The sequence below is a fragment of the Martes martes genome, assembly GCF_963455335.1.
Source record: "Martes martes genome assembly, chromosome: 2".
Lineage (NCBI taxonomy): Eukaryota > Metazoa > Chordata > Mammalia > Carnivora > Mustelidae > Martes > Martes martes.
In genome coordinates this window covers 88,649,499-88,673,427 of record NC_137889.1, presented here as the reverse complement: position 1 = coordinate 88,673,427, position 23,929 = coordinate 88,649,499, and the positions used below count along the sequence as shown (strand labels likewise).

Genomic DNA, 23,929 nt, shown 5'->3' with positions numbered 1-23,929 from the left:
TTCATTCTTGCCCTGTAGCCCCACATGCCTCTCCATGTACCCACACCAAAGGCTGCTGTTTTCTCCTTTCGGCACAAGACGGAACAACTCCCACGATTCCTCCAGTGAGATGAAGTGGGGAAGAGGAGTTGACAAGCAGACAGAGAGCTGGAGGAAGGCTTCAGTGTTGCACATTTGGATTGCATTTGAGTGTGAGACTGTTATTTCAGTGGGAGAGAATGGCCAGCGTGGTAGTGTATGCTGTAATTTTGTTTGCAAAGCAAGAGGACGGAGTGTGATCATGGGAACCTCTTACTTTTCAAATACTCTATTTCTGATAAAGTACTATCACGTACTCTGTTTTGTTAATTTTGGTGTTTCCAGATCCTCTGTTAGTCCCTTAGTGTCAGTGGAGAAATCACGTAAATTTTCTGTAGGTGACATTTATTGTATGTAAAGAGCAGATTTAAAACCCCTTTCTTTTGCCTATTTCATAGGCTGTGTGGCAAAAAATATTTAATAATATGCATAAATATTCTGGAGCACCTTAGTAGAAAACTAGGATAAGTTAATCATTATTCTGATATAGTTTCATTTTCTGTTCTTGGTCCTTTGTTAATTTTAGATATGACATATTTTCTGAACACATTGCTCTTGGTAAATTTTTAGACTTTGAAATCCTTTTATGATAGAAAGACAAAGAGGGATTCTAACAATCAGAGGACTTCTTTGTGTGTTCTAGCATCTTCTCATTAAGCGGCAGCCCAGACTGTCTTTGTGTTGAGCAGTAAAAATAATCTTGGAGCAGGTCTACGGTGCATTGGCTTGTTTTGGCTTTGTTCTGCTCTCTGTGTTCTTCCATACCTCAAAACATTTCAAATCCCAATTGATGCCGTACTAGGTTGTCTACATACTTTGTTGTCTACATGGTATGAAGTCTTAATTTCCTCCAAATATTCTGGGTCTGGCTTCCTTTCTCTCTGATCTAAAACTCAAACTATTGGAAATTCCTTTTTGTTGGTTTCTTGTTTTTGCTGAACAATACAAGGGAGAATAGTATTCATTTGGGAGAGGAAAGAGGTATCTCTTAGTACTTATGTTACATTAATGTCAGCCCAGATTGTCTAGTAAAGAATGTGTGCATTTCACTTGGAGGAGAGAAGGGCAGGGATCAAGTAAGGAGCCACTGGAAGTCGAGGGGGTGGTAGGAAGAGAGTGGCAGATGGCGAGGCAGCGCAGACCTCAGACAAGAGGTTACCAGTGAAGGATCTGAGAAGTGCCTGTAGCAGGGTATTGGAGACTTATTGCCAGATTTCACTTGTCTCATGAGTTTGTCCTATCCAAGAAAATCTTCACTACCCGTTCCTTCTGGCAAAATCCTCTACTTCAAGGCAAACAATACATAAAATAAGACTTAGATTGTGTCAAGCCTCACCAGTTTCCAGCTTAGACAAGTCAGTTGACCAGTTTGGAGCTTAAGTTTCTTTTCCGTAAAATGAGATTGGATTTGGTGGTAAGTCCCCTCTTTGTTCCGAAACACCTAGGTTCCTGGCTTCTTAGAACAGTGATGGACTTTTCAAAATAGAACTAAAAGACCACAATGTTTACATGTATTTTATTGGTTTGCTTTAGATTGGGGCCATTGTTGGTGGGGTCCTCCTTTTGGTGGTCGCAGTTGCTGGTGTGGTGTTGGCAAAAGGATCTTGGAATTCAGACATCACTCTTCTGACCATCAGTTTCATCTTTCCTTTGATTGGCCATGTCACGGGCTTTCTGCTGGCACTTCTTACCCACCAGTCTTGGCAGAGGTACAGTTCAATGATCCCTACACTTTTTTGGAGGAGGATAAAGTAAACAGTCAGCCCCTGGCAGGTTTGCTGCCTGGCTGTGTCAGGAGACATGAAGAGTTTTGACTTACAAGGTGGATGGAACAGGATAACTCAACACAGAGAGGGTGAAAAGATCATGGTAGTTCTTACGTAAATGAGAGTAAAGGCCAGGTTGATGGGAAATTGTAGTCTATGAAATTAGGATTGGGGTGTTAACACCGTGTGTTGAAATCTGGACACATTTCTCTTCTTATTCTAGTAACCAGATAGGGGTAAGATGGTCTCTTTAAATATAGAGATCATTCTAGAGTATGAGCAAAATTCAAGAGATAAAACATTTATCCACAGCTTATGCCAAATTCTATAAAAGTGCTAGTTCTAAGGGACAAGAGGAGAAAGGACAAACTGGAGACATAAGAAAGGAATTTATCTGACATATTATCATTACAAGTTGGGGCATATAATTTATAAATTTGTGAAACATTAAAAATGGTAGTACTCCATGTTGTTATATCTATAGATGAGTATTAACATACAATGTTGGAGGGAACATAAATTGGCAAAAACTCACCAGAAGGCAGTTTAGTCATATCAGTAGTCTTATACATATTTATAGCTGTTCACTCAGTGATTTTACTTCTAGAAATCTGTCCTGAAGCTAGGACTCTCAGATAAGCACACAAATATTGATGTGCAAGGATGTTAATTGCAGTGTTATTTATAAATCTAAAAATAGAAACAATTAAATATCTAACAATAGGGAGATACTTAATTCATGGTGTGTCTATGTGATGGAATATGATGCATCAATTTTAATGCTTTTGGAAAATACTTAAAAGATAAATTTAAAAGAGAATAGAAAATGGGATACATTTTGATTCCCATTTTGTGGAAGAAAGCAAAAGAACTTTATGCATGGAAAAATACTAGAAGAACTACACCATATGCTAATACTGTTTAATTTTGAGTAGTAGGATTAAGAGTAATTTTAGTTTACTAAGTTTTGGAGTATATTTCCTGAGGTTTCCAATAAGTATATACCACTTCTGAAGTTAAAAAAGAATAACTGAAGAAAAGTGAACTAGATGGTTGAACTTCAGAGGTGGAGTTTGGGAGATGAAAAAGCTTCAAAGATAGATTTAAGTAAAAGAGAACAGAAAGTGGTATGTATTTTGATTTTTATTTTGTAGTAGAAATCTCTTTTTAGTCTACTTGGGGAACATTTAGGATCATCCCAGGTATAGGGTAAGACTCTGTGCTATCTCATTTACTTTTTACTACAAGCCTGAGAAGTAGTTATGATTAGTACTCTCATTCTACAGATGAGCGAATCCTTCAAGACATTAAGTAACGTGACCAAGTTCACAGAGCCAGAATGTGGCGGAGTTAGGAATTGAACTGGGTTTTTTTGCAAAGCCAATAGTCAGGAACACAGACTGCTGAGTGGTTGAAATATAACTGAATCTGGAGAGGAAGTATTCCTATGGCCAAAGGTAGTTAACAATCTTGTTTTTTTTTCATACCTGATGGCTAGAGAAGGATCAGGATTGATATACTGCATTTGCCTTGTGAATGGTCCAGGTTTGAGGTCCAGCTTTGCAGCTTAATCATCTCAAGTAATTGGTAGGGTCTGAAAGGAGAGTGGTCTAAAGAAAGCAAAGCAAAGCAAGCCAGAGAGAAAGCACAAATAAAAAAAGAGCTGCAGAACTTGCCCTGTACCAGTATTTTCATGCCCACATTATACCTCCCCTGGTTACCTCCATATTCCACACCAGCTTGTAGAGAGATGCTGGTTTATATTCGGAAACACCTCTTTCCTCTCTTCACTTCCATCTATGGAAACCCGAAGGCCCCCTTTATAAACTGAAGACAGATGAAACTGCTTAACCCAACCCATGATGTCCTGCTAATGTCTTCCTTTTACTCCCTCTTGATTTTTCTATTTCAAGTGAGGCTTATCTCTCTCTCTCTCTCTCTCTCTCTCTTTTTGCAATTAGAAAACTACAGAAAAGTAGAAAGAAGGAAAATTGCGTTCCTAAACTCTTTCACCAAAGAATTTTAGATAGGTGGTTTTAGACATTGACTTTCATTTAGGGTTTTTATGTTTACCTTCAAGTTTTATTTCATTCCTACTGTTTCATATCTCTGTTCACCTTTCCATTCTCCTCTCCAATCCTCACTCCATGTAGACTGGCTCACGGCACATGTACTGCCTCCTAGTAGGCACAGCTCATACCTGTCCCTGGAACGTTAATTGCAGCCACCGTCCCACATTCAGTGACTCTCCCACCATCACTGTTTCATCTGCCTTTGCTTCTTTAAAGCCTTCTCTAACCATTTATGCCACTTTTCTGAAATTTTTTTTAAACTTTTTTTTTTTTAAAGATTTTATTTATTCGCTTGACAGAGATCACAAGTAGGCAAAGAGGCAGGCAGAGAGAGAGGAGGAAGCAGGCTCCCTACTGAGCAGAGAGCACGATGCGGGGCTCGATCCCAGGACCCTGGGATCATGACCTGAGCCGAAGGCATAGGCTTTAACCCACTGAGCCAACCCAGGCGCCCCCTACTTTTCTGAATTTTTATAGCATCTCCCTGACCCACGATCATATTTTGTCTTGTGTTGTTACTGGACCTTTCCTGTGTGTCGATCATGTCTTTCCACCCAGATTCCTCAGGTAGGTTCCTAGGGTCCTGTTCTGAAGTGCCTCTCAGGAAGGCCACCTGCAGAGCAGACACACTCAGCAAATAATTATTAAATGAGTAAACATTTTTAGTGGCCTAACCTCATAGCTTACATTTATTGCTATATAGAAGAGAAAAATTTAAGAGTCCTTATTGCTAGTAACTTTTGAAAAATGCTTTCCTTGGTAGGTGCAGGACGATTTCCTTAGAAACTGGAGCTCAGAATATTCAGATGTGTGTCACCATGCTCCAGCTGTCTTTCACCACCAAGCAGTTGGTCCAGATGCTTAGTTTCCCATTGGCCTATGGACTCTTCCAGCTGTTGGATGGATTTCTCATTGTTGCAGGTGAGGAGAGCCTCCATTGGGTAGATTTGGTTGAAAATTGTCAGTCCAGTTTACTAACTTCTTTTTCAATCTGAACATGCACGTGCTACTCTTGTGGTACATTGTTAGCCTGCCATTTTTGGGGAAAACAAAGTGTACACATTCCTTTGCTTTCATAACAAAAATATTAAAATATGTGAAAGTAAACTTATAAACAAACATGCTTCACAAAAAACAGTGTACTATTAGAACTTGGATGCTAGGACTTGATAAGTTTCCAGGAGCAATAATTTATCTTCAAAATGACATTTGTTATGTTTCATCAAGAGCCGTGAAGTCTTCCAAATGCCAAGTTATTTCACAATGCTTCTGTGACTAAGAATTGTGCTGAATGGTTGTGAAATATTTTCCAACAATGAAATATGAAACATACACAGATATTGAATTACACACTTGTATACACGGGTATCATATATATGGGATATATAAAAATCCATACAGCCAAATATACATCATTTTAGAGTCAGTCCTTAGGTGCGTTCACAGAAAGTAAATTTAAAAAGATACCAATGAGGGCACCTGGATGGCTCAATCGGTTAAGCATCTTGACTCTTGGTTTCGGCTCAGGTCATGGTCTCAGGGTTGGGAGATTGAGCCCCATGTCAGGCACTGCACTCAGCAGGGAGTCTGCTTGAAGATTCCCTCTGCTCATACCCCCTCCCAAGTAAATAAACAAGTCTTTTTAAAAAAAGACGTCAGTACATACACACACATATATTTTCATCTTGGGCCATTGTAATTTTTCGCTGTTATCAGGAGACAGGGTCTGAGTTATACTCATTCATACTGATATGACTGATTATACACTGATTGCTTATATAACAGTCGACATAAGGAATACTTGGGGTTTAATTTTGCCACAAAATAAGAGAAATCTTCACAGAGTAAAACTCATTGGTCTTAGATCTAAGTTTTAATTTCTTCTCTTTAGTGCGGTTGTGAAGGAAGGAACATGTCAGGCTTGTTCCCAGCTATCTCCCAGCACTCAGGGGAGCACCTGACTCATAGCGAGCAAGCACTCCACAGGTTTTGCTGGTTGACTGACTGACTGACTGAATAAATGAATGAATAGATGAGCCACCAGTGGCCTGAAAGAATGTATGCGTGAGCTGTCAGTGACCTCAATCGCAAATGGTCCATTCCAGATAGAAATAGCCATTTTTTTTTTAATTTTTTTATTTTAATAAACATATAATGTATTTTTATCCCCAGGGGTACAGGTCTGTGAATCGCCAGGTTTACACATTTCACAGCACTCATCATAGCACATACCCTCCCCAATGTCCATTTCCCCACCACCCTCTCCCATCCCCCTTCCCCCCCGCAACCCTCAGTCTGTTTCTTGAGATTGAGTCTTTTATGGTTTGTCTCCCTCCCAATCCCATCTTTTCATTTTTTCTTTTCCTACCTCCCCCCAAACCCCCCCACCTTGCATCTCCACTTCCTCATATCAAAGAGATCATATGATAGTTATATTTCTCCGATTGACTTATTTCGCTAAGCATGATACCCTCTAGTTCCATCCACGTCGTCGCAAATGGCAAGATTTCATGTCTTTTGATGGCTGCATAGTATTCCATTGTGTATATATACCACATCTTCTTTATCCATTCATCTGTTGATGGACATCTAGGCGCTTTCCACAGTTTGGCTAGAAATAGCCATTTTGATACACCGAGTTCTTTTGCTCCATAGTCCCACCTTCCTTTTTTTATTGAGGTATACTTGACATACATTATATTAGTTTCAGGTATACAACAAATGATTCATATTTGTATATATTATGATCACCACAGTAAGTCCAGTTAACTTCCGCCCCATATGTAGAGGTTTTTTTTTCATTGTGATGAGAACTTTTAAAGACTTACTCTCTTGGCAACTTTCAACTGTATAATACAGTATTATCAACTACAGACACCATGCTGTACTTTGCATCCCCATGACTCACAGATTTGATAACTGGAAGTTTGTACCTTTTGACTCCCTTCACTCATACCCCCCACCCTCCAGCCCCGGGCAACCACTTATTTATTCTCTATCTCTGTGAGCTTGGTTTTGGTATGTTGTATTTCCATTTTTCTTTGTCTCAGGTGTTTTCTTTCACTTCTCATTTCTTTGTTGACCCATTGGTTTTTCAACAGCATGTTGTTTAGTCTCCACATATTTGCGAATTTTCAGTTTTCTTCTTGCAGTTGATTTCTAGTTTCATACCATTGTGGTCAGAAAAGATGCTAGCTATGATTTTAATCTTTTCAAATTTGTTAAGACTTGTTTTGTGGCCTAACATATGGTCTACCCTGGAGAATGTTCCATGAGCTCTTGAGAAGAATATATATTCTGTTGCTTTTGGATGGAATGTTCTTTATATATCTGTTAAGCCCATGTGGTCTAATGTGTCATTCAAGGCCAATGTTTCTTTATTGATTTTCTGTCTGGATATTCTATTCATTGATGTAAGTGGGGTATCAAAGTCCCATATTATTATTGTATTGCTCATAATTTCTCCCTTTAGGTAATATTTGCTTTATATATTTAGGTATTCCTATGTTATGTGCATATATTTAAGTGTTATATCCTCTTGTTGGATTGACCACTTTGCCATTAGGGAATGCCCTTGTCTCTCTTTACAGGTTTTGTTTTAAAGTGTATTTTGTTCGATATGAGTATAGCTACCCCAGCTTTCTTTTGGTTTCTACTTGCATGAAACGTCTTTCTCCATCACTTCACTTTTCAGTGTGTCCTTAAATCTGAAGTGAGTCTCCTGTGGGCAACATAGAATTGGGTCTTGTTTTTTAATCTATTCAGCCACTCTTTAATCTTTTGTTCGAAGACTTTAGTCCATTTACATTTAAAATAACTAGGCATGCAGTTACTGACATTGACATTGTTTTCTGGCTCTTTCTAGGTCCTTTCTTCTTCTGTTCCTTTCTTCTCCTCTGTGGTTTGATGACTTTCTTTAGCGGTCTGTTTAGACTCCTTTCTCCTTTTTTGTGTATCTACTGTAGATTTCTGCTTGGTGGTTATCATGAGGCTTATATGTAACAACTTGTATTTATAATAGTCTATTTTAAGTTGGTAACAACCTAAATTTGAACACATTCTAAAGCCCTACATTTTTATTCCCCCTCCATTTTTTTTTTAGGTCATATTTTACATCTTTTTATTTTGTGTATTTCTTAACTCATTACTTTGATTAGTTTTACAACTTTTGTCTTTTAACCTTCATACTAGCTCTATAAGTGATTAATTCACTACTTTTCTGTATGTTTATCTTTACCAGTGAGATTTATACTTTCATATGTTTTCTCATTACTAGTTAGCACCCTTTCTTTTCAGCTTAAGGATGTCCCTTTAATATTTCTTGTAAGTGTTGATGAACTCCTTTAGATTTTGCCTGTCTGGAAAACTCTTTATTTCACCTCTGCTTCTGAATGATAATTCTGCTGGGTAGAGTGTTCCTCACTGGAAGTTTTTTCCTTTCAGCACTTTGAATGTATCATGACATTCCTTCTGGCCTGCGAAGTTTCTGCTGAAAAATCTGTGGATAGTCTTATGGGGTTCCCCCTGTATGCAACAAGTTGTTTTTCTCTTGCTGCTTTTATGATTCTCTTTTGTTTTTAACTTTTAATATTTTAATTATAATGTGTCTTGGTATGGCTCTCTTTGAGTTTGTCTTATTATGGAACTCTCTTCCTGGACCTAGATGTCTGTTTCTTTTCCTGCGCCTCAGTCTGATGCTGTAAAATGAGGAAATGAGTCTCTTCTGCATAAAGTTCTGGGCATTTTTCAAGGGGCTGCTCCTGTGCTGCGCCCTGGGGCAGGACAGTTGGTTTGCAGTTCCTCCATTCACCACAGATCTGTGGTTCTCATGTGCTCCAGACCTGTTGGTCTTAAAAGCCAGATGTTTTGGGGGCTTGTTTCTCAGATACCTGTATTAAAAGTTGGGGTGCCTAATCTGGGGTATGAGTCCTTGGCTTCTGAGGGAAACGGTCCATGTTTTGAGTTCCCTCCTGATTGTGGGTGGCCTGTCTGGGGTGAGGCTTATGGCGAGTTTTCATCTCAGTCTTTCCTACCCACTTTCACGTGGTTTCCCTCCCTTTTGTCTGATGTTATGGGGTTGTTCGGACCATTTTTAGGGTTTTTTCCCCAGAGAAACTTAATGTGTCTGTGGGAGGAGATGAGTTTAGGATCTGCTTATGTTGTTGTCGTCGTCGTCTTCTTCTTCTTTTTTTTTTTTTTAGGATTTTATTTATTTATTTGAGAGAGAGGAGAGAGAGACAGAGAGAACATGCAAGCATGAGCAGGGGAGAGAGGCAGAAGCAGAGGGAAAAGCAGCCTCTCCTCTGAGCAGAGACCCTGATTCGGGACTCAATCCTAGGTGCCTGGGATCATGACCTGAGCCAAAGACACATGTTTAACCAACTGAGCCACTCAGGCGTCCTGCTTATGTTGCCTTTTTGAACTAGAACCCCATTTTCCATCTCTTTTCCCTCTTCATTTCTGTGTGTTTACACATATGTGACCCAAAGCAAACAGGGCCCCAAAGTACACGATATCACAATATTACAGTCTTTGCTAAAGTGATTTTTCAATACTTGCATGTTTTAACACCCAGCATACAAGTTGTACAAGAGGAGACTGAAGAATGAACACAGAAAAAGAGACACAGGTTGTGCAGAAGGCTGCCATAAAAAGAAATCTGCTTCTCTCAAAGAGACCAGTGCTTTCTTGGAGGTGAATGAAGAAGTTGCCTTAACTCCTGGACCCTCAGTGCCGATGGATCTCCACACAGCTCTTGAGCCATCCGGCCACATCTCCTCTTGTACCTAGTAAGGGTTGCTGGCCTGCCCGGTCTCCGTCTTCCTCAGCGGCCAGTAAAGACAGTGCAGAGCTGATGCGTGGATCTCATTGGCAGGGCCTGTGGGAATATTTGAATATTTATATTTTCATGTGGTTTGTGAATTGTCATTGGATCCATTTTTGAAAATGTATTTCACTTACTTCAGGGAGTTTTTTTTGGGGGGGGTGTTGCTCAATATATTTACTGGCTGCTGTGTGTGTTCTTGTCTTCCCATGCAGTGAAGAGTAACCCCTGTTGTTATGAGAAGTCATTCTGGATTAGATGTCACCTCCCACTGCATACAGCTCTCATAAAAAAATGTGGTCATTTCTGAAACGGTTGTTATTTTTTAAGGGCTTGGAAATCTTTTGGGATTATAGATGTAATACAGTGTAGAGGGAATTAATGACCACTTGAGGTCAAAATGTGAATGCCCCATATTTTCACTCTCTAATGAAAAGCACATGTATAGCCTTCTAATTTTTGTTTGTTATATCATTTTAAGAAACATTGAGATCATTCCATATATACTGTTTCATAAGTCATTTAATGACATAGTATGGAGAATCTTGTCATGTCAGTTTTTGTTGATCTACCTCATTCTTTAGAACAGTGGCTTCACAGAAGTATTCCATTGCATAGAAGGACTGTAACTTATTAAACCATTCCTTATTTGTGGACATTTAGATAGCTTTGAACTTATTGGTATTATAATGCTGCTGCAAATACCCGAACTGTTGTGCAAGTATTTTTAGAGGATCCCTTCCTACAACTTGAAATGTCAGGCCAAACTCACATTAAAATGTTGGGCAGGCCGCTGTCGGATGATGTACAGCAGTGACCGAATGGGGCTGGCTTCCCACAGCTGCACCAGTCTGAAGAATGATCAATTCCGATTTGTGAAAATATCTCATTTAAGATTGCATTTAAAAAATTATGACTGAAGTAGAGTATTTTTCATGATCACTTGCCTATTCATGTCCTTTGCTTGCCTTTCTATTTGCTTTCTTTTTTGATTGATACATTGTAACACATGACAAATAATGACCCTTTGTCCTGTTTTGTCAACATTTTACCTACTTTTAATCTTTTTTGTTTTCCTATGTCTTTTGTCATATAGAAGCTTTGTATTTTTTACATGAATTAGTCTTTTTAAAAATGCTTTTTGACCTTGGTATCTGTCAAATGTAGAATATTTATGTTTTTGTGTAGGTTATGAATTGTGAAAGTATTTCTTTTTGAGAATGTATTTGCAGGAAGTTCTGTTTGGGGGTTTGCTCAACAAGTTTACCCTCTGCTGTGTGTACTGTCTGGCATAGGCAAAATCCATCCCCCTCTCTTCAAATATTATTAAAAATATTTCTCATATATTTTCCTATGACTTTTATGAACTAAATATGTAAATGGTTATTCCATTTTGCATCTACATTTTTGTGTGGTGTGTTAAGAATCTAATTTTCTATGGTTAATTAATTGATCCAACATCATATATTGAATCATTCATCTTTCCTGATTTGAAGTGCTGCTTTTCTCATACAACTTCCTATATAATGTGGTACTCTACTTAGTTCCATTTTTCTCTATTTTTATTTGTAAGTTTTGAAATGTGTAAGAAAGTGTATTATTTGAGATTTAGTGCTTTATAATTTTAATTTGTAAGTATTCCCAAGAACCTGTGGGTTAATATGATGGTAATGATAATTGTGGCATATTCACGACAATTAAGAATGCCTTTGTGGTAGTACAGAAAGAGCCCCATTAGGTCACAAGTATATTTCTATGGAAAATAACTATGTAGACTGTGACATGTTTGTTGGTTCTCAACAGCTGCTTTATTACTTGAGGATTCCATTTATCTACCTGATGAATGTTTATGTGTCAAGAAACTAGTCCGTGCTGTGTCCAGGCCCATGAGACATGCAGCCGTAACACACAGGAGGGGTTCCTGCTGGCAGGGTCATAGTCAGTGGGAATAGATCCCTGCAATGAGTTTTCGCTTTGGCAGCACATATACTAGATCCCTGCAATAAGGAGTCAGTGGAGCTGGGCACTAACCCAAACCCCCAGTTCTAAAATGAGCATTAACATGAACTTTAAAGAATCCACAAAAAATGGATTTCTAGATTGTTTCTTTAAATAGGCACCTAACACAAAGTGGTGAAATCCAATGCTCCGTTCTGAAGATATTAAGTACATGGTCATTATTGACTATGGGGACAAGACCACCAAAAGCCACACTTTAAGATAGTCACAACACAAATCTAGGTAACGGGTTTGAAAGTAGTCCTGTCAGAAAATGGTCATCTCCAGAAGTGGTTTGTGAACGTGGTACTGAGAACTGGACACAGTCAAGTTGTCCCGGAGGCTACACATTATCTTTCTTATGGAGAATGTAGCTGGAAAAGAAAAAAAAGCTCTAGCTGAATAAATTGTATTCTAACTGATCTAAATAATCACGGGTTCATGGGGGCGCCTGGGTGACTCAGTCAGTTAAGCATCCACCTTCAGCTCAGGTCATGACCCAGGGTCCTGAGATCAAGACCCCTGTTGGGCTCCCCACTCAGCAGGGAGTCTGATTCTCCCTCTGCCCCGCAGCCCCCCCAACTCCCCTGTGCTCTCTCTCTCTCAAATAAGTTAAAAAAAAAATCTTCAAGCAACAACAAAATAATCATGGGTTCATGAAAGCCAGAACCTAAATGAAGCTCAGAAGTGGGGCCAGAGAAATAATATTAAGAATGCGGGGCCCCTGGATTGCTTGGTGGGTTGGGCCTCTGCTTTCGGCTCAGGTTGTGGTCCCAGGGTCCTGGAATTGGCCGGCATGGGGCTCTCTGCTCCGTGGGGGGCCTGCTCCCCCCGCCACTCTCTGCCTGCCTCTCTGCTTACTTGTGATCTCTGTCAAATAAATAAATAAAATCTTTAATAATAAAAAAAAAAGGAATGCGTTCAGCTCTACGTCTGAAAAAGAGCTGCTGGACAGTTGAGGCAGCAGAGCCTCAACTTTCCTCCAGAGGGAAGAACATGGGCTTTGCCAGGGCTACTCACTGTATTCCACTTACAGAGCTAGGACACTTTGGGAGTTGGGGGTTGAAGTTAGGCTGACTTCGAATTGAATTCCAACTCTGTTATTTGGGCAACACGGGGCAAGTGACTGTCCCCCTGAACTTTAGTTTCCTCTCTTAAAAAGAGGGTGATAACATTGAATCCTAAACACCCCGAGAGTAGAAAACACTTGGTATGATGTGTGGGAAGTGTGCAGTAAGTGTGAACTGTTCCCTTCCTCCTGCAGCCACAATACATCCTAGAGTACAAAGCGGAGTTCAGCCTAATCCCCACAGCCAGTTTAATAAATCGATTTAAAAAAAAAAGATTTTATTAATTTGAAGGAGAGAGAGAGCGTGTGCAAGCACAAGGTGGAGAGGGGCAGAAGTTGGCTCCCCGCCGAGCAGGGAGACCACATGGGGTTCAATCCCAGGACCCCGAGATCATGACCTGAGGCATGATCATGATCATGACCAAAGGCAGACACTTAACGCACTGAGCCACCCAGGTGCCTCAATGAATCGTATTTTAGCTACTGAGCAATCTTCTGACCACAAAGTACACACCTGTGTGTACTTTGTCCACCTGGAGGGGCCCCACCTGAATAATTACTCATTCTGCTGGATAGAGCTAAGCCAAACACTTGGTAAGTATCCAGAGAGTTTGCTTAGCACGACCTCTAGAATATAAAGGTGAATGGATAAAAATACGTAGTCTTCATGAAGCTGAAGACTACTTTCAAATACTTCCTGTCTGTGAATTTTCAAGTTATAAATTCAGGTATTTCTGGGGTTAGGAGGATCTTAAACAACTGAACAGTGTTAGCTACTAAGGAATGGTGGAAACTGGCAGAAGTGGAAAGGCACATGCTGCTTGCTGCTACCCTATATCTACTGTTCCTTTTGCCCTTATTAACAGAACCGAGATTTTGTTCAGGACAGCAATGACTGGCTAAAAATAGCTTTCTTGGAGTTATAGATGGTTATGTGACACAGTTCTTGTTATTAAGACACAAGTGGGGAAGTCTGCTTGTGATTTCTGGAAAATTTTGCTTTCTTGCTCCAGGCACTGATTGACCCTTTCTCCTTGTCAATCCTATTTCCTTCCTGGAATGTGGATGTAATAGCTGGAGCTGAAGCAGCCATTTTCAGGCAGTGAAGGCAAGGCCAGGATAATCATGTATCTGTTGACATTCTTGAACTGTAGAACCAACCCCAGCAACTGTCTGCTTTTGAATTTGTTTTCTTAGGGAAAGAAATCTCTGATTTGTAGAAGCCTATTTGGTTAGTTTTTCGCAACTTGCAGTCAAATGCAATTCCAAATTAATATATTACAATTTGCATTGGCTTTAAAATATTATGCAGGTTAATGCATAATTTGTTAACAATTATCTCTGCCATAACAAAGTACCTTGAATATTTCTGAATTATGTAAAATGGGAACACATTCTCTCAATGTCAAGGTATCTATCACCAGAGGATAACTTTTAACTTCTTGAATATATCAGATTGCATTTAGATAACTAGTCATTTTAAAAGCAAGAGATCTAGTACGCTAACTGGAACCACAGATAGGAACACCTGATTTTTACGTAACAGCCATTTTTCTCCTTTAACAATGGTAATTCAGAAATATTTTTATTAGTGGCACTTACCGAAGTTTTGATTTGGGGACAAATGCTGTTTCTAATCCTGCAATGCTTAGGACTATACTTAAGAAACCATTCTTTTAGGGTGTCTGGGTGGCTCAGTTGGCTGGGTGTCTGCCTTCAGCTCAGGTCATGGTCCTGGGATCAAGTCCCACCTCGGGCTCTGCTTAGTGGGGAACCTACTTCTCCCTCTCCCTCTCCCTCTGACTCTCCTCCCTGCTTCTGCGTTCTCTGTCTCAAATAAAGAAATAAAATCTTAATAAAAGATACCATTCATTTATAACATACAATTTCAGTTTTAGAAATAGATTCCATCACAATTTATGCTTCCCTTCTGTAGCACAGAACTGTCATGGGCAAACAGCTCAGCCAACTCATTTCCCAGCTTCCTTGCACTTGGGGGCACCATTTGGCCAGTTCTTGCTGATGGAATGGGTGGCAATGATGTGCTTTGCTTCTACGCCTGCCCAGCTCATAAAATCCCCCATGGGTGGTCCTCTATGCTCTTTCCGGTTTCTGGCTGGGGGAATGGAGACAATTCCCAGGATGACTTTGGAAGTTGTGTGTTGATTATAGAACCTCCATCAGCGTGGGTTCCTGGAAATTGGAGAGAGAGCTATCTTGCTGAGCTGTTCATTTGCCCAGAGCCGTTGGGCACACGAGAAATAAGCTTCTATCACGTTTGAGCTCTTACATCTCCTGGTGTATATTTTATAGTACTTAGCTATCTAATGTGTGTTCAGAGCCACATGGTATTTATCCATTCATCTGATACCTGAGTGCCCCCTGCGTGCCACTTGGCTCGGTGGCCTTACCACGCAAGTGCCATGCACTTTCTAACCAGAGTGGCCCTAGCCAATGTCTCATCCCATTCCATGGTAGTGGTGCCAGGTCCCAGATGAGGGTGGTAACATGTTTGCTATAATGAAGTTTCCATTCAGGGGTCGTAAACTGAAACCACATTTTCTTGCCACAGTTTCCATTTCCTAGCTACATTCTTTCCAGAAAAAGGATCCTTCTTCAGCTTTCCCCTCTCCCCTCTCTGTTGTTGACTGCAGCTGATAGCTAATCACCTCCAGCTGTACTGGCTCCCAGGGCCCTGCTGGCCTGGTTTCCTGTGCTTATGACAGGAAAACAAGGACTCAGGATTCCAACGGGCTCAGAACATTAGTTTCCAAATATCTTTTAAAGCAGCAGAGCCCTTTTTTCAAATGAAATGTTCAGCTACAATGTAATCTATAAAAGCTGTTCTGATTGAAGCAGGAACGGTGGTGGTGATTCTCTTGCCAGATTTGGAGCCACTTTGGACCAGGTGGGGAGTCAAACATGTGGTGGTGGGGTTCTGTGCATTTACTGCTGTCTTCTCCCTCAAACAGCCTCTGATACTCAGGGTTGGATTCCTGCAAATCGTTGCATTTGAAGATCAGAAATTCAAGTTTACGAGTTCCAATGCATTAGTCCCATGAGGACGAATCAAGCAGTCTCCTGGGTTTCGCAGGAGCATCACTCGTGGCTGAGTGGAAAACTGCTGGCAGAATTAGGACTGAGGGAAAGGCGGTCAGCACTGGGAATCAGAAGCAGGCTCTTTGAGGCAGATCACTTTCCCTTAAGGCAGAACCAAGTATAACCTCCCAGGAAATGTGATATTGTTTTCTTCTGATTAACCCTTGTCAGCTTAGATATTCTGAGTTTTACTTCAATTAGAACTTGAAAGTAAAAAAAAAAAAAAGAACTTGAAAGTATTCTGATTTATGCATCAGGCACAGTAAGCTGGAAGGCAGGGAGGCAGAAGGCAGGGAGACTGAATGTCTTCGCTACTATTGGTCAGTAAAGAACCCACAAGTCACACCCTGATGATTTACCAGGATTTCCAACAACACTCTTGGTCCCTGTGGCTGCCATGACTGGGACCAAGTGGGGAGTGGGAAATTGGGGTTCAAAAGTTCTTGCTTCCCCCGAGGCCTGGGTATTAAGAAGTAACACACTGGAGGGAGATGGGTGGGGGGATGGGGTAACTGGGTGATGGGCATTAAGGAGGGCACTTGATGGAATGAGCACTGGGTATTAGATGCAACTGATGAATCACTAAGTTCTACCCCAGTAACTAATACTACAGTATATATTAACCAAATTGAATTTAAATTAAAACACACACACACGCACACGCACACACACTGAAGGAACATCTGGGTGGTTTAGTCGGTTAAGCGTCTGACTCTTGATCTCAGCTCAGGTCTTGATCTCAGGTTTTGAGTTCAAGCCTGGAGTTGGGCTCCACACTGGGGGTAGAGCCTACTTAAAAAAAAAAAAAAAAAAAAAAAAGAAGAAAGAAAGAACACATTGCTGAAAATGTTTGCATACACTTTGGTTTGTTCATATTTTTAAGATGTATTTTTATTTACAAAGTGAGATGATGCATAACAAATATAATGCAGTTACAAATGTATCTGATAACTCCATTTTCATGAAAAAGTATATAAATATATTACAGGAAATTCTATATAGTAAACATTAGAAACTGATACAGTAAACATTTGCTACCTTTTTTCTATGCCAATATTACTGTCACTTAAAGCTTAAATACTGGTTTCAAGTATCCCCTATAAAATAACTCTATTAAAATACTGGGAAATAATTTTGCTATAAACAAGATTGGTGGATTAAAAATAGAGTCGGCGTGTCCTTGCAACATCAGCTATAATCAAAAGCTGCCTTAATCACCCCTAAGATCTGCACTGTTCGGTTAGTGTCAAAACATTTTAAATTATCACAGGCTAAAGGAGCTGTAAAAATACAGCATTTCAATATTATTTATTGTTGTGAAGAATGCCCCTCTAAGGTAGAGGAGAATAAGCGTAATGATCTTGTATGGACTGGCTGCCCTGTGATCTTCATTTTAAGCAGATAACAGGAACACCTGTTGGAGGTTGGGAGCGAGAGGAAGCATCCAGAAGGCTGTTCTCTTCATGTTATTTCAGAAGCTGTGGTTGTTCTTTTTGCTCTTCTTCAGCTTGAAGACGTGTCAGCACATAAAGGATGACTTGATAGCAGAAAATATATTGATCCTATGGCAAGAAAAAAAAGAGAGAGAGAAAGAGAGAGCGGACTCTGGTATAATATGAAATATATATATATTATATATATATATATAATGAGTAATTTTGAAAATACGGAAAACTTTTGTGATAATGTTTAATATAAGAAGCAGGATACAGAATTGTGCAGTGTCATCAAAATGATAAGAAACTGAACCAGACTGACAAAATGAGGAGGGGAAAAGCCTTGGGGGTGAGTGAGTAGGCAGGGGGCAATACCCCAGAGTCCTAACTGAACTTGTCTGTGGTAGGACACATTTATTTCTGTGCTTTGGGAATATTTATGATTTGCTCTTACAATGGAAAAATAAAGTTCCTACAAAATTTCCTCTAGATTTATTGAACTCCTCTTGATGTTTTGAATTGTCAAGAAATTAATACCCAAGAAGCTATACAAAATAATACTCTTTAAATATTTGGAACAAAAGAATATGAAAATCAAAGTTTTTGGGAAATTAACTCTTTTTTTGGTGAAATTACTCTGTTAAGTTGACAGTGCAGGGATCTGAGTTCTTTTTAATATACTTTTCAAGGAATTAATGAGTCTGAGGGTGGACAGAAAAAATTCACAATATACTAAATGGAAAGCAACAAAACACTAATGATAGTTGAATCTCATTTAAAATGGTTGGGTGTATGTGAGCATTCATGCCTGTTACACGTGCTTAGTCTAAAGAATGTAAGAATGTTGTTTAAAACATGCGCAGTTCTGAGAGATAGGAATGTGGGTAACCCTTTTATTTCCTTGGTGCTCCTCTGTACTTTAACTTTTCCTACATTTGCACACGATCATCCTTGACTTTCTCTCAGGCCACCAACAATCTATTAGCAAACCTACTTCACATCATGGCCTCTTCTCCCTATATCCACACACTCCAGGCTGGGCCCACTGCCTGCCGCCAAACTGACCTCCCTGCTTCTAACCCTGCATCCTCCTCCCCAAGTCGGTCTCTAACACAGCAACCAGAGAGGACCTTTACAAGGACCTTTACAATGTAAGCCAGGTCACGTCAGTCCACACTGATAATGCTGTGCTGTCTCCATTTCCCTCAGAGGAGAGCCCAGGCCCTGGCCCTGTGACCTCCCCTTTTCACCTCAGCCACCCCAACCATGGCCATTCTAGGGCACACCAGGCCTGCTCCTGCCTCAGAGCAGATGGCTTTGTCTGCCTGAAATACTCCTACTCTTGGATAGCCTCATGTGCCCACTATATCTCCTTCAAGTCTTTGCTTCAGTGTTACTTCCTTGGGGCTGCTACCCTATTTAAAATACCTCCCCCAGCCTGCCAAGCCTTGACCTCTTTGCCTCGCTCTATTTTTTTTTTTTTTCTTAATATCTGCCTTCCTCATCACCACCTCATGAGGGGGTCTTTGTCCAAACATGGATGTGCTCCAAGCGCCTACAAGAGTGCCTGGTCCACAGCAGGCCCTCAGTAAGTACCTGTTGAATGAGTCAGTTTCCTGGGTCTAAGGAACCGCTTATACAGATCAGTATGCTTTCTTAACCTAAAAAGTGTGCAAATCAGCTTAATATTTAGGAGGTTTAACTTGAATTAAAAAGGTATCTGAAGGCAAAGGAGGCAAATTTTAATTTTAAAGATGGTAAACTTCTATATTCTTCAAGAGGTAGAGAAATGTGAATTTATGAGATATGAAAATAGCTTCCATATCCCTCCTCACACTACGAACAGTAAGGATAGTTGAACCACTGAGAGCAGACAGATACTCTACAAAATGTAGTTCCTGTGAAAGACATATCTGTAGGTCAGCCTGTGATACAACCCATGGTTTGATTTCAGGTAAGAGAAATAGAAAACATTATCAAAACACAGGATACACAAACCTACCCATTCACTCTCCCCCAAGAGTGTCTTCTTTAAGCTAAGCAACTCTATCCTGCCTTCTGGACTTCTTGTCAATGCTGCTGAAACCATTCCCCCCCCAGGGAATTTCTGTTGCAAGAATGTTACCTTCTTTAAAGTTGGAAATGGGGAAAGAATGCCACTAAATTATATGCTATTTTATACCAACCCAAACTACCCCCCCAACATGCTGCCCCATTCTCTATATATTGTTAAGTGCAAATACTGCATTTTCTCATTTCCTGCATTTAAATTAAAGGCAAAATATAATGTATCTTTGAAGTATTTCAATTTTTTTCTGAATTAGTCCTCATGCTTAAAAAAAAGTCCCTTATTACCATAAATCTTTGGTTTTATATTATAATGTGGGGACCATTTAAGAAGAGAACCAGAATTTTGAAAACATCAGAATCTTCACGAAAATCCTCATTAGAAGACACCAACCAAGACTCACCTCTGTCTGAACCATTCCATGTCTTTGCAGCCTCATGCAGCGCACTAAGTCAGAGATGTCAAACTGCCAAAGAAAACAGGGTCTGTGTGTTAGATAAAAAGGGTTACTGAATTTGAACCCCAAAGATTCCATACCTCCTCCTCCTCCTCCTTTTAGCAGTCTTGGGAAACTGTTCTGGACAAAAGTCAGTGAACTGACCCTGTCAACGTTTGATAATTTTATTTATGATCTTTGTTAAGAATTAGGGGAGGTTATTCTACTTGAAAATCCCCAACAAAAAACATCCCTAAAAGAAATTCTCTCCCCTCTGGAATTTGACTAATCTCTCTCTCTTTTTAATTTTTTTAAAGATTTTATTTATTTATTTGTCAGACAGAGAGAGACAGAGACCACACAGGCAGGGGGAGCAGCAGGCAGAGGGAGAGGTAGGCTCCCCACTGAGCAAGGAGCCTGATATGGGACTTGATCCCAGGCCCCTGGCATCATGACCTGAGTCAAAGGCAGATACTTAACCTGACTGAGGTTAACCTGACTGAGCCACCGAGGCATCCCAGGAATTTGACTATTTTCTAATATCAACATTTAAAAAAAAAAAGGTAAACTATTTTTCCTACAGTTTGCTTTTCAGATTGAAATTCCTGATCTTTTTATTTTCACTGATATTGCCACTTCGAAAGAAGGGAGAAATAGACTTTGTTTCATTCTACTTAAATTATTATGGTAGACACGATAGTGTGTGTAGAGCAAGACAGAACTGCTTTTAGCGAAAATTCTTTAAGAGATCATGATTTTACAGTAAGATATTCTAACATTTTAAGTAAGGTTTATACTAATTTAGATTTTAAATAAGATTATACTCATTAATTTTGTTTACTTAGTAATATTTTTTAAAGTGGGAATAATTGTTTAGAGACTAGCATCAATTTGTAGAACAAAGTATACATTTCCCACTCATAGGTAAACAATAACAAAAATATGTCTTTTTATTTCATAAATATACTTTCTTTTATGCTTCTCTCTCTACATATATTTCTAAAGATTTTTATTTATTCACTTGAGAGAGAGTGAGCGCAAGAGCACACAAGTGAGGGGAAGGACAGAGGGACAAGCAGGCTCCCTGCTGAGAAAGGAGCATACCTCAGGGCCAGATACTAGGACCATGAGATCATGACCTGAGCCATAGTCAGACACTTAACTGACTGAACCACCCAGGTGCCCATATGTATACACACACACACACACACACCCACACCATATTTTTAAAGTAAGCTCTGCACCCAGTGTGAGGCTTGCACTCAGAACCCCAAGGTCAAGAGCTGCATGTTCTACCGACTGAACTATCCAGGCACCCAGTGCTTCAATATTTCTATCTCTAAGTGTGACAGTGAAACTGACTTTACCGTATAGAAGCTTGCAGACTATAAAGAGTAAATCTAATACTGCATAAGAAATTTTAAGCACATGGTTAAAACCAGTAGAACAAATATAAAATTGAAATATTATTTCTTCTTGATTATGGTCTGAGTAGTTTTGAACATTAACTAAAATAAAAAAAAAATTTTAAAAGATTTAATTTGGGGTGCCTGGGTGGCTCAGATGGTTGAGTGTCTTTTTGACTCAGGTCGTGATCCCCGGGTCTTGGGATTGAGCCCCCAGTTGGGCTCCCTGCTCAGTGGGAAGTCTGCTTCTCCTTCTCCCTATGCCTGCTGCTCCCCTTGCTTGTGCTCTCTCTCTTTCTGTCAGATAAATAAATAAAATCTTAAAAAAACAAAAAAGAGTAGATTGTCCTTTAAAAAAAGATTTAATGTATTTATTTGAGAGAGAGAGATCATGCGCATGAGTTGGGGGAAGGGGCAGAGGGAGAGGGAGAAGCAGACTCCCTGCTGAGCTGGGAGCCCTATGTAGGGCTCGATCCTAGGACCCCAAGATCGTGACCTAAGCCAAAGGCAGACACTGAACCAACTGAGTCATCCAGGCACCCTTAAAATACAATTTGATATAGTAATAAAATTAAGGCATTCATAAAAGCTACTAAACAGGGGTGTCTGGCTGCCTCAGTTGGAACATGTGACTCTTGATCTTGGGGTTGGTAGGATTGAGCCCCACATCAGGTATAGAGATTACTCACAAAAAATCTTAAGATTTTACCTAAGTAACCCCCCAAAACCCCTGCTAAATAAAAAAATTCCAAGATCATAACACAGTATTAAAAATTAGATTCCACTGTTAATTCTGGTTGACTGGTAGTTCAGCCTGTATGTTGTACTCACTTCCAGATCTTGACTGATTAATCCTAAGACCACATCTATGCATATCAGGGTCCCTGAACGTCCGATGCCAGCGCTGCAGTGTGTGATGATTGGTCCGGATCTATGAATGTATCTCATGTAAGAGATAAAAGTGAGCAAGTCGTCTGGCTGAGAAGGTGTATCGTGGTCTGGCCAGGCAGTGAAATTCAGATGAGAAATATGTCGTATCTCTCCTGTCTGAAATTGTACAATACAAGAAATAGATAAATACTGTATTGTTCACACATATGTTTTAGTTCTTCATAACATACAATCCTTTCAAACTTTGACTTGTCCATTGGATCAAATCAAAGGACAGATGCAGAAGACAAGAAGACTTGGTCCCATGACACAGGGAAGGTCTTTATCAAGGAGATTGCGAATCCACATTTTTTTTTTAATTCTTTTTGAGATTTTATTTATTTATTTGACAGAGAGAGAGATCACAAGTAGGCAGAGAGGCAGGCAGAGAGAGAGGCGGGGAAGCAGGCTCCCTGCTGAGCAGAGAGCCCGATGTGGGGCTCGATCCCAGGACACTGAGATCATGACCTGAACTGAAGGCAGAGCCTTAACCCACTGAGCAACCCAGGTGCCCCTAAATCCACATTTTAAACACTGGTAACAACTTCTTTTGAAACCCTAAAAGCAGATTACATTGATATGAATAACAACCTTTCTAAATGACTCCACCTCAAACCCACTCTAGATAAAAGCCATTGTCAATGCAATGGCTTACAAGCCCTTGGCCCAGCTCCTTCTCAGACCTGACCTGTTCCCGGTAGTCGCTTTGCTCCACCACAGGGACCTCTCTGTGGTTCTTTGAAAACACGAGGTACAGTTCAAGTCGGGGCCTTTGCACTTGCTGTTTCTGACTGAAATCCCTCCCTGCCCCCTCATCCCTTGGCTCAATCAACTCCTTTAGAGTTTTTTCCACAGCATCATCAACACTAGTGTTTCCTCATTAAAAAGTGAACTCCATGGGGCGCCTGGGTGGCTCAGTGGGTTAAGCCTCTGCCTTCGGCTCCCGTCATGATCTCAGGGTCCAGGGATCAAGCCCCACATTGGGCTTTCTGCTCAGCAGGGAGCCTGCTTCCCCATCCCCATCTCTCTCTCTGCCTGCTGCTCTGCCTACTTGTGATCTCTGTCTGTATCTCTGTCAAGTAAATAAATAAAAATGTTAAAAAAAAAAAAAGTGAACTCCATGAGGTCAGGGATTTCTTTTTGTCTGTATGGCTAACTGCTGAATCCCTAGATTCCATAACAGGGCCCAGGCTGTACAAACCTTCTATTAATTAAACAAATCATTTAAGGAATACTGAACGACTGCATTAGCATAAGTAATGGGTAGGTTGGTGTGAATGAATAAGAAGGTATAATCTTTAGTTATTTATAAAATCACATAAAAAACCATGAAGGAAATCATTAGACTATGTTTACATGTGACCAATAGAATCAAGTCCAAGTCCAAAAGGAAACCCATTAGGGTTGAGCATCAAACAACATGGGTTTGAACTATACGGGTCCACTTATATGCCAGTTTTTTTATAGTACAGTACTGTAAATATTTTCTCTTCCTTATGATTTCCTTGACATTTTTTTTTCTTTAGCTTAGTTTGTTGTAAGAATCAGTCTATAATACATATAATGTATAAAATATGTGTTAAAGTCCTATTCATATTACGAGTAAGACTTTAGGTCAACAGTAGGCTGTTAGTAGTTAAGTTTATGGAGAGTCCAAAGTTATATGTGGATTTTGGACTGCATGGGAGTCAGTACCCCTAACTCCTGTTTCGCTCAAGGGTCAACCATACTTAGATTTAAGCTAGTA

The 23,929-nt window shown here is 40.0% G+C and overlaps 2 protein-coding genes across 2 annotated transcripts in view; one reads left to right on the top strand and one right to left on the bottom strand.

Annotated features, from left to right (window-relative positions):
* Positions 1-11,135, top strand: part of SLC10A6 (solute carrier family 10 member 6) — a 29,350-nt gene extending 18,215 nt beyond the window's left edge. The window contains exons 4-6 of the mRNA XM_080797746.1: positions 1,612-1,787; positions 4,680-4,837; positions 9,492-11,135. Of these exons, the coding sequence (XP_080653872.1) occupies positions 1,612-1,787; positions 4,680-4,837; positions 9,492-9,706 (549 nt within the window). The 3' untranslated portion in view covers positions 9,707-11,135. The remainder of the gene's footprint in view (positions 1-1,611; positions 1,788-4,679; positions 4,838-9,491) is intronic.
* Positions 11,136-16,748: 5,613 nt separating this feature from the next.
* PTPN13 (protein tyrosine phosphatase non-receptor type 13) overlaps positions 16,749-23,929 on the bottom strand; it is a 195,723-nt gene continuing 188,542 nt past the window's right edge. The window contains exons 46-48 of the mRNA XM_080797716.1: positions 22,084-22,299; positions 19,814-19,876; positions 16,749-17,468 (exon numbers count right to left, since the gene is read on the bottom strand). Of these exons, the coding sequence (XP_080653842.1) occupies positions 17,373-17,468; positions 19,814-19,876; positions 22,084-22,299 (375 nt within the window). The 3' untranslated portion in view covers positions 16,749-17,372. The remainder of the gene's footprint in view (positions 17,469-19,813; positions 19,877-22,083; positions 22,300-23,929) is intronic.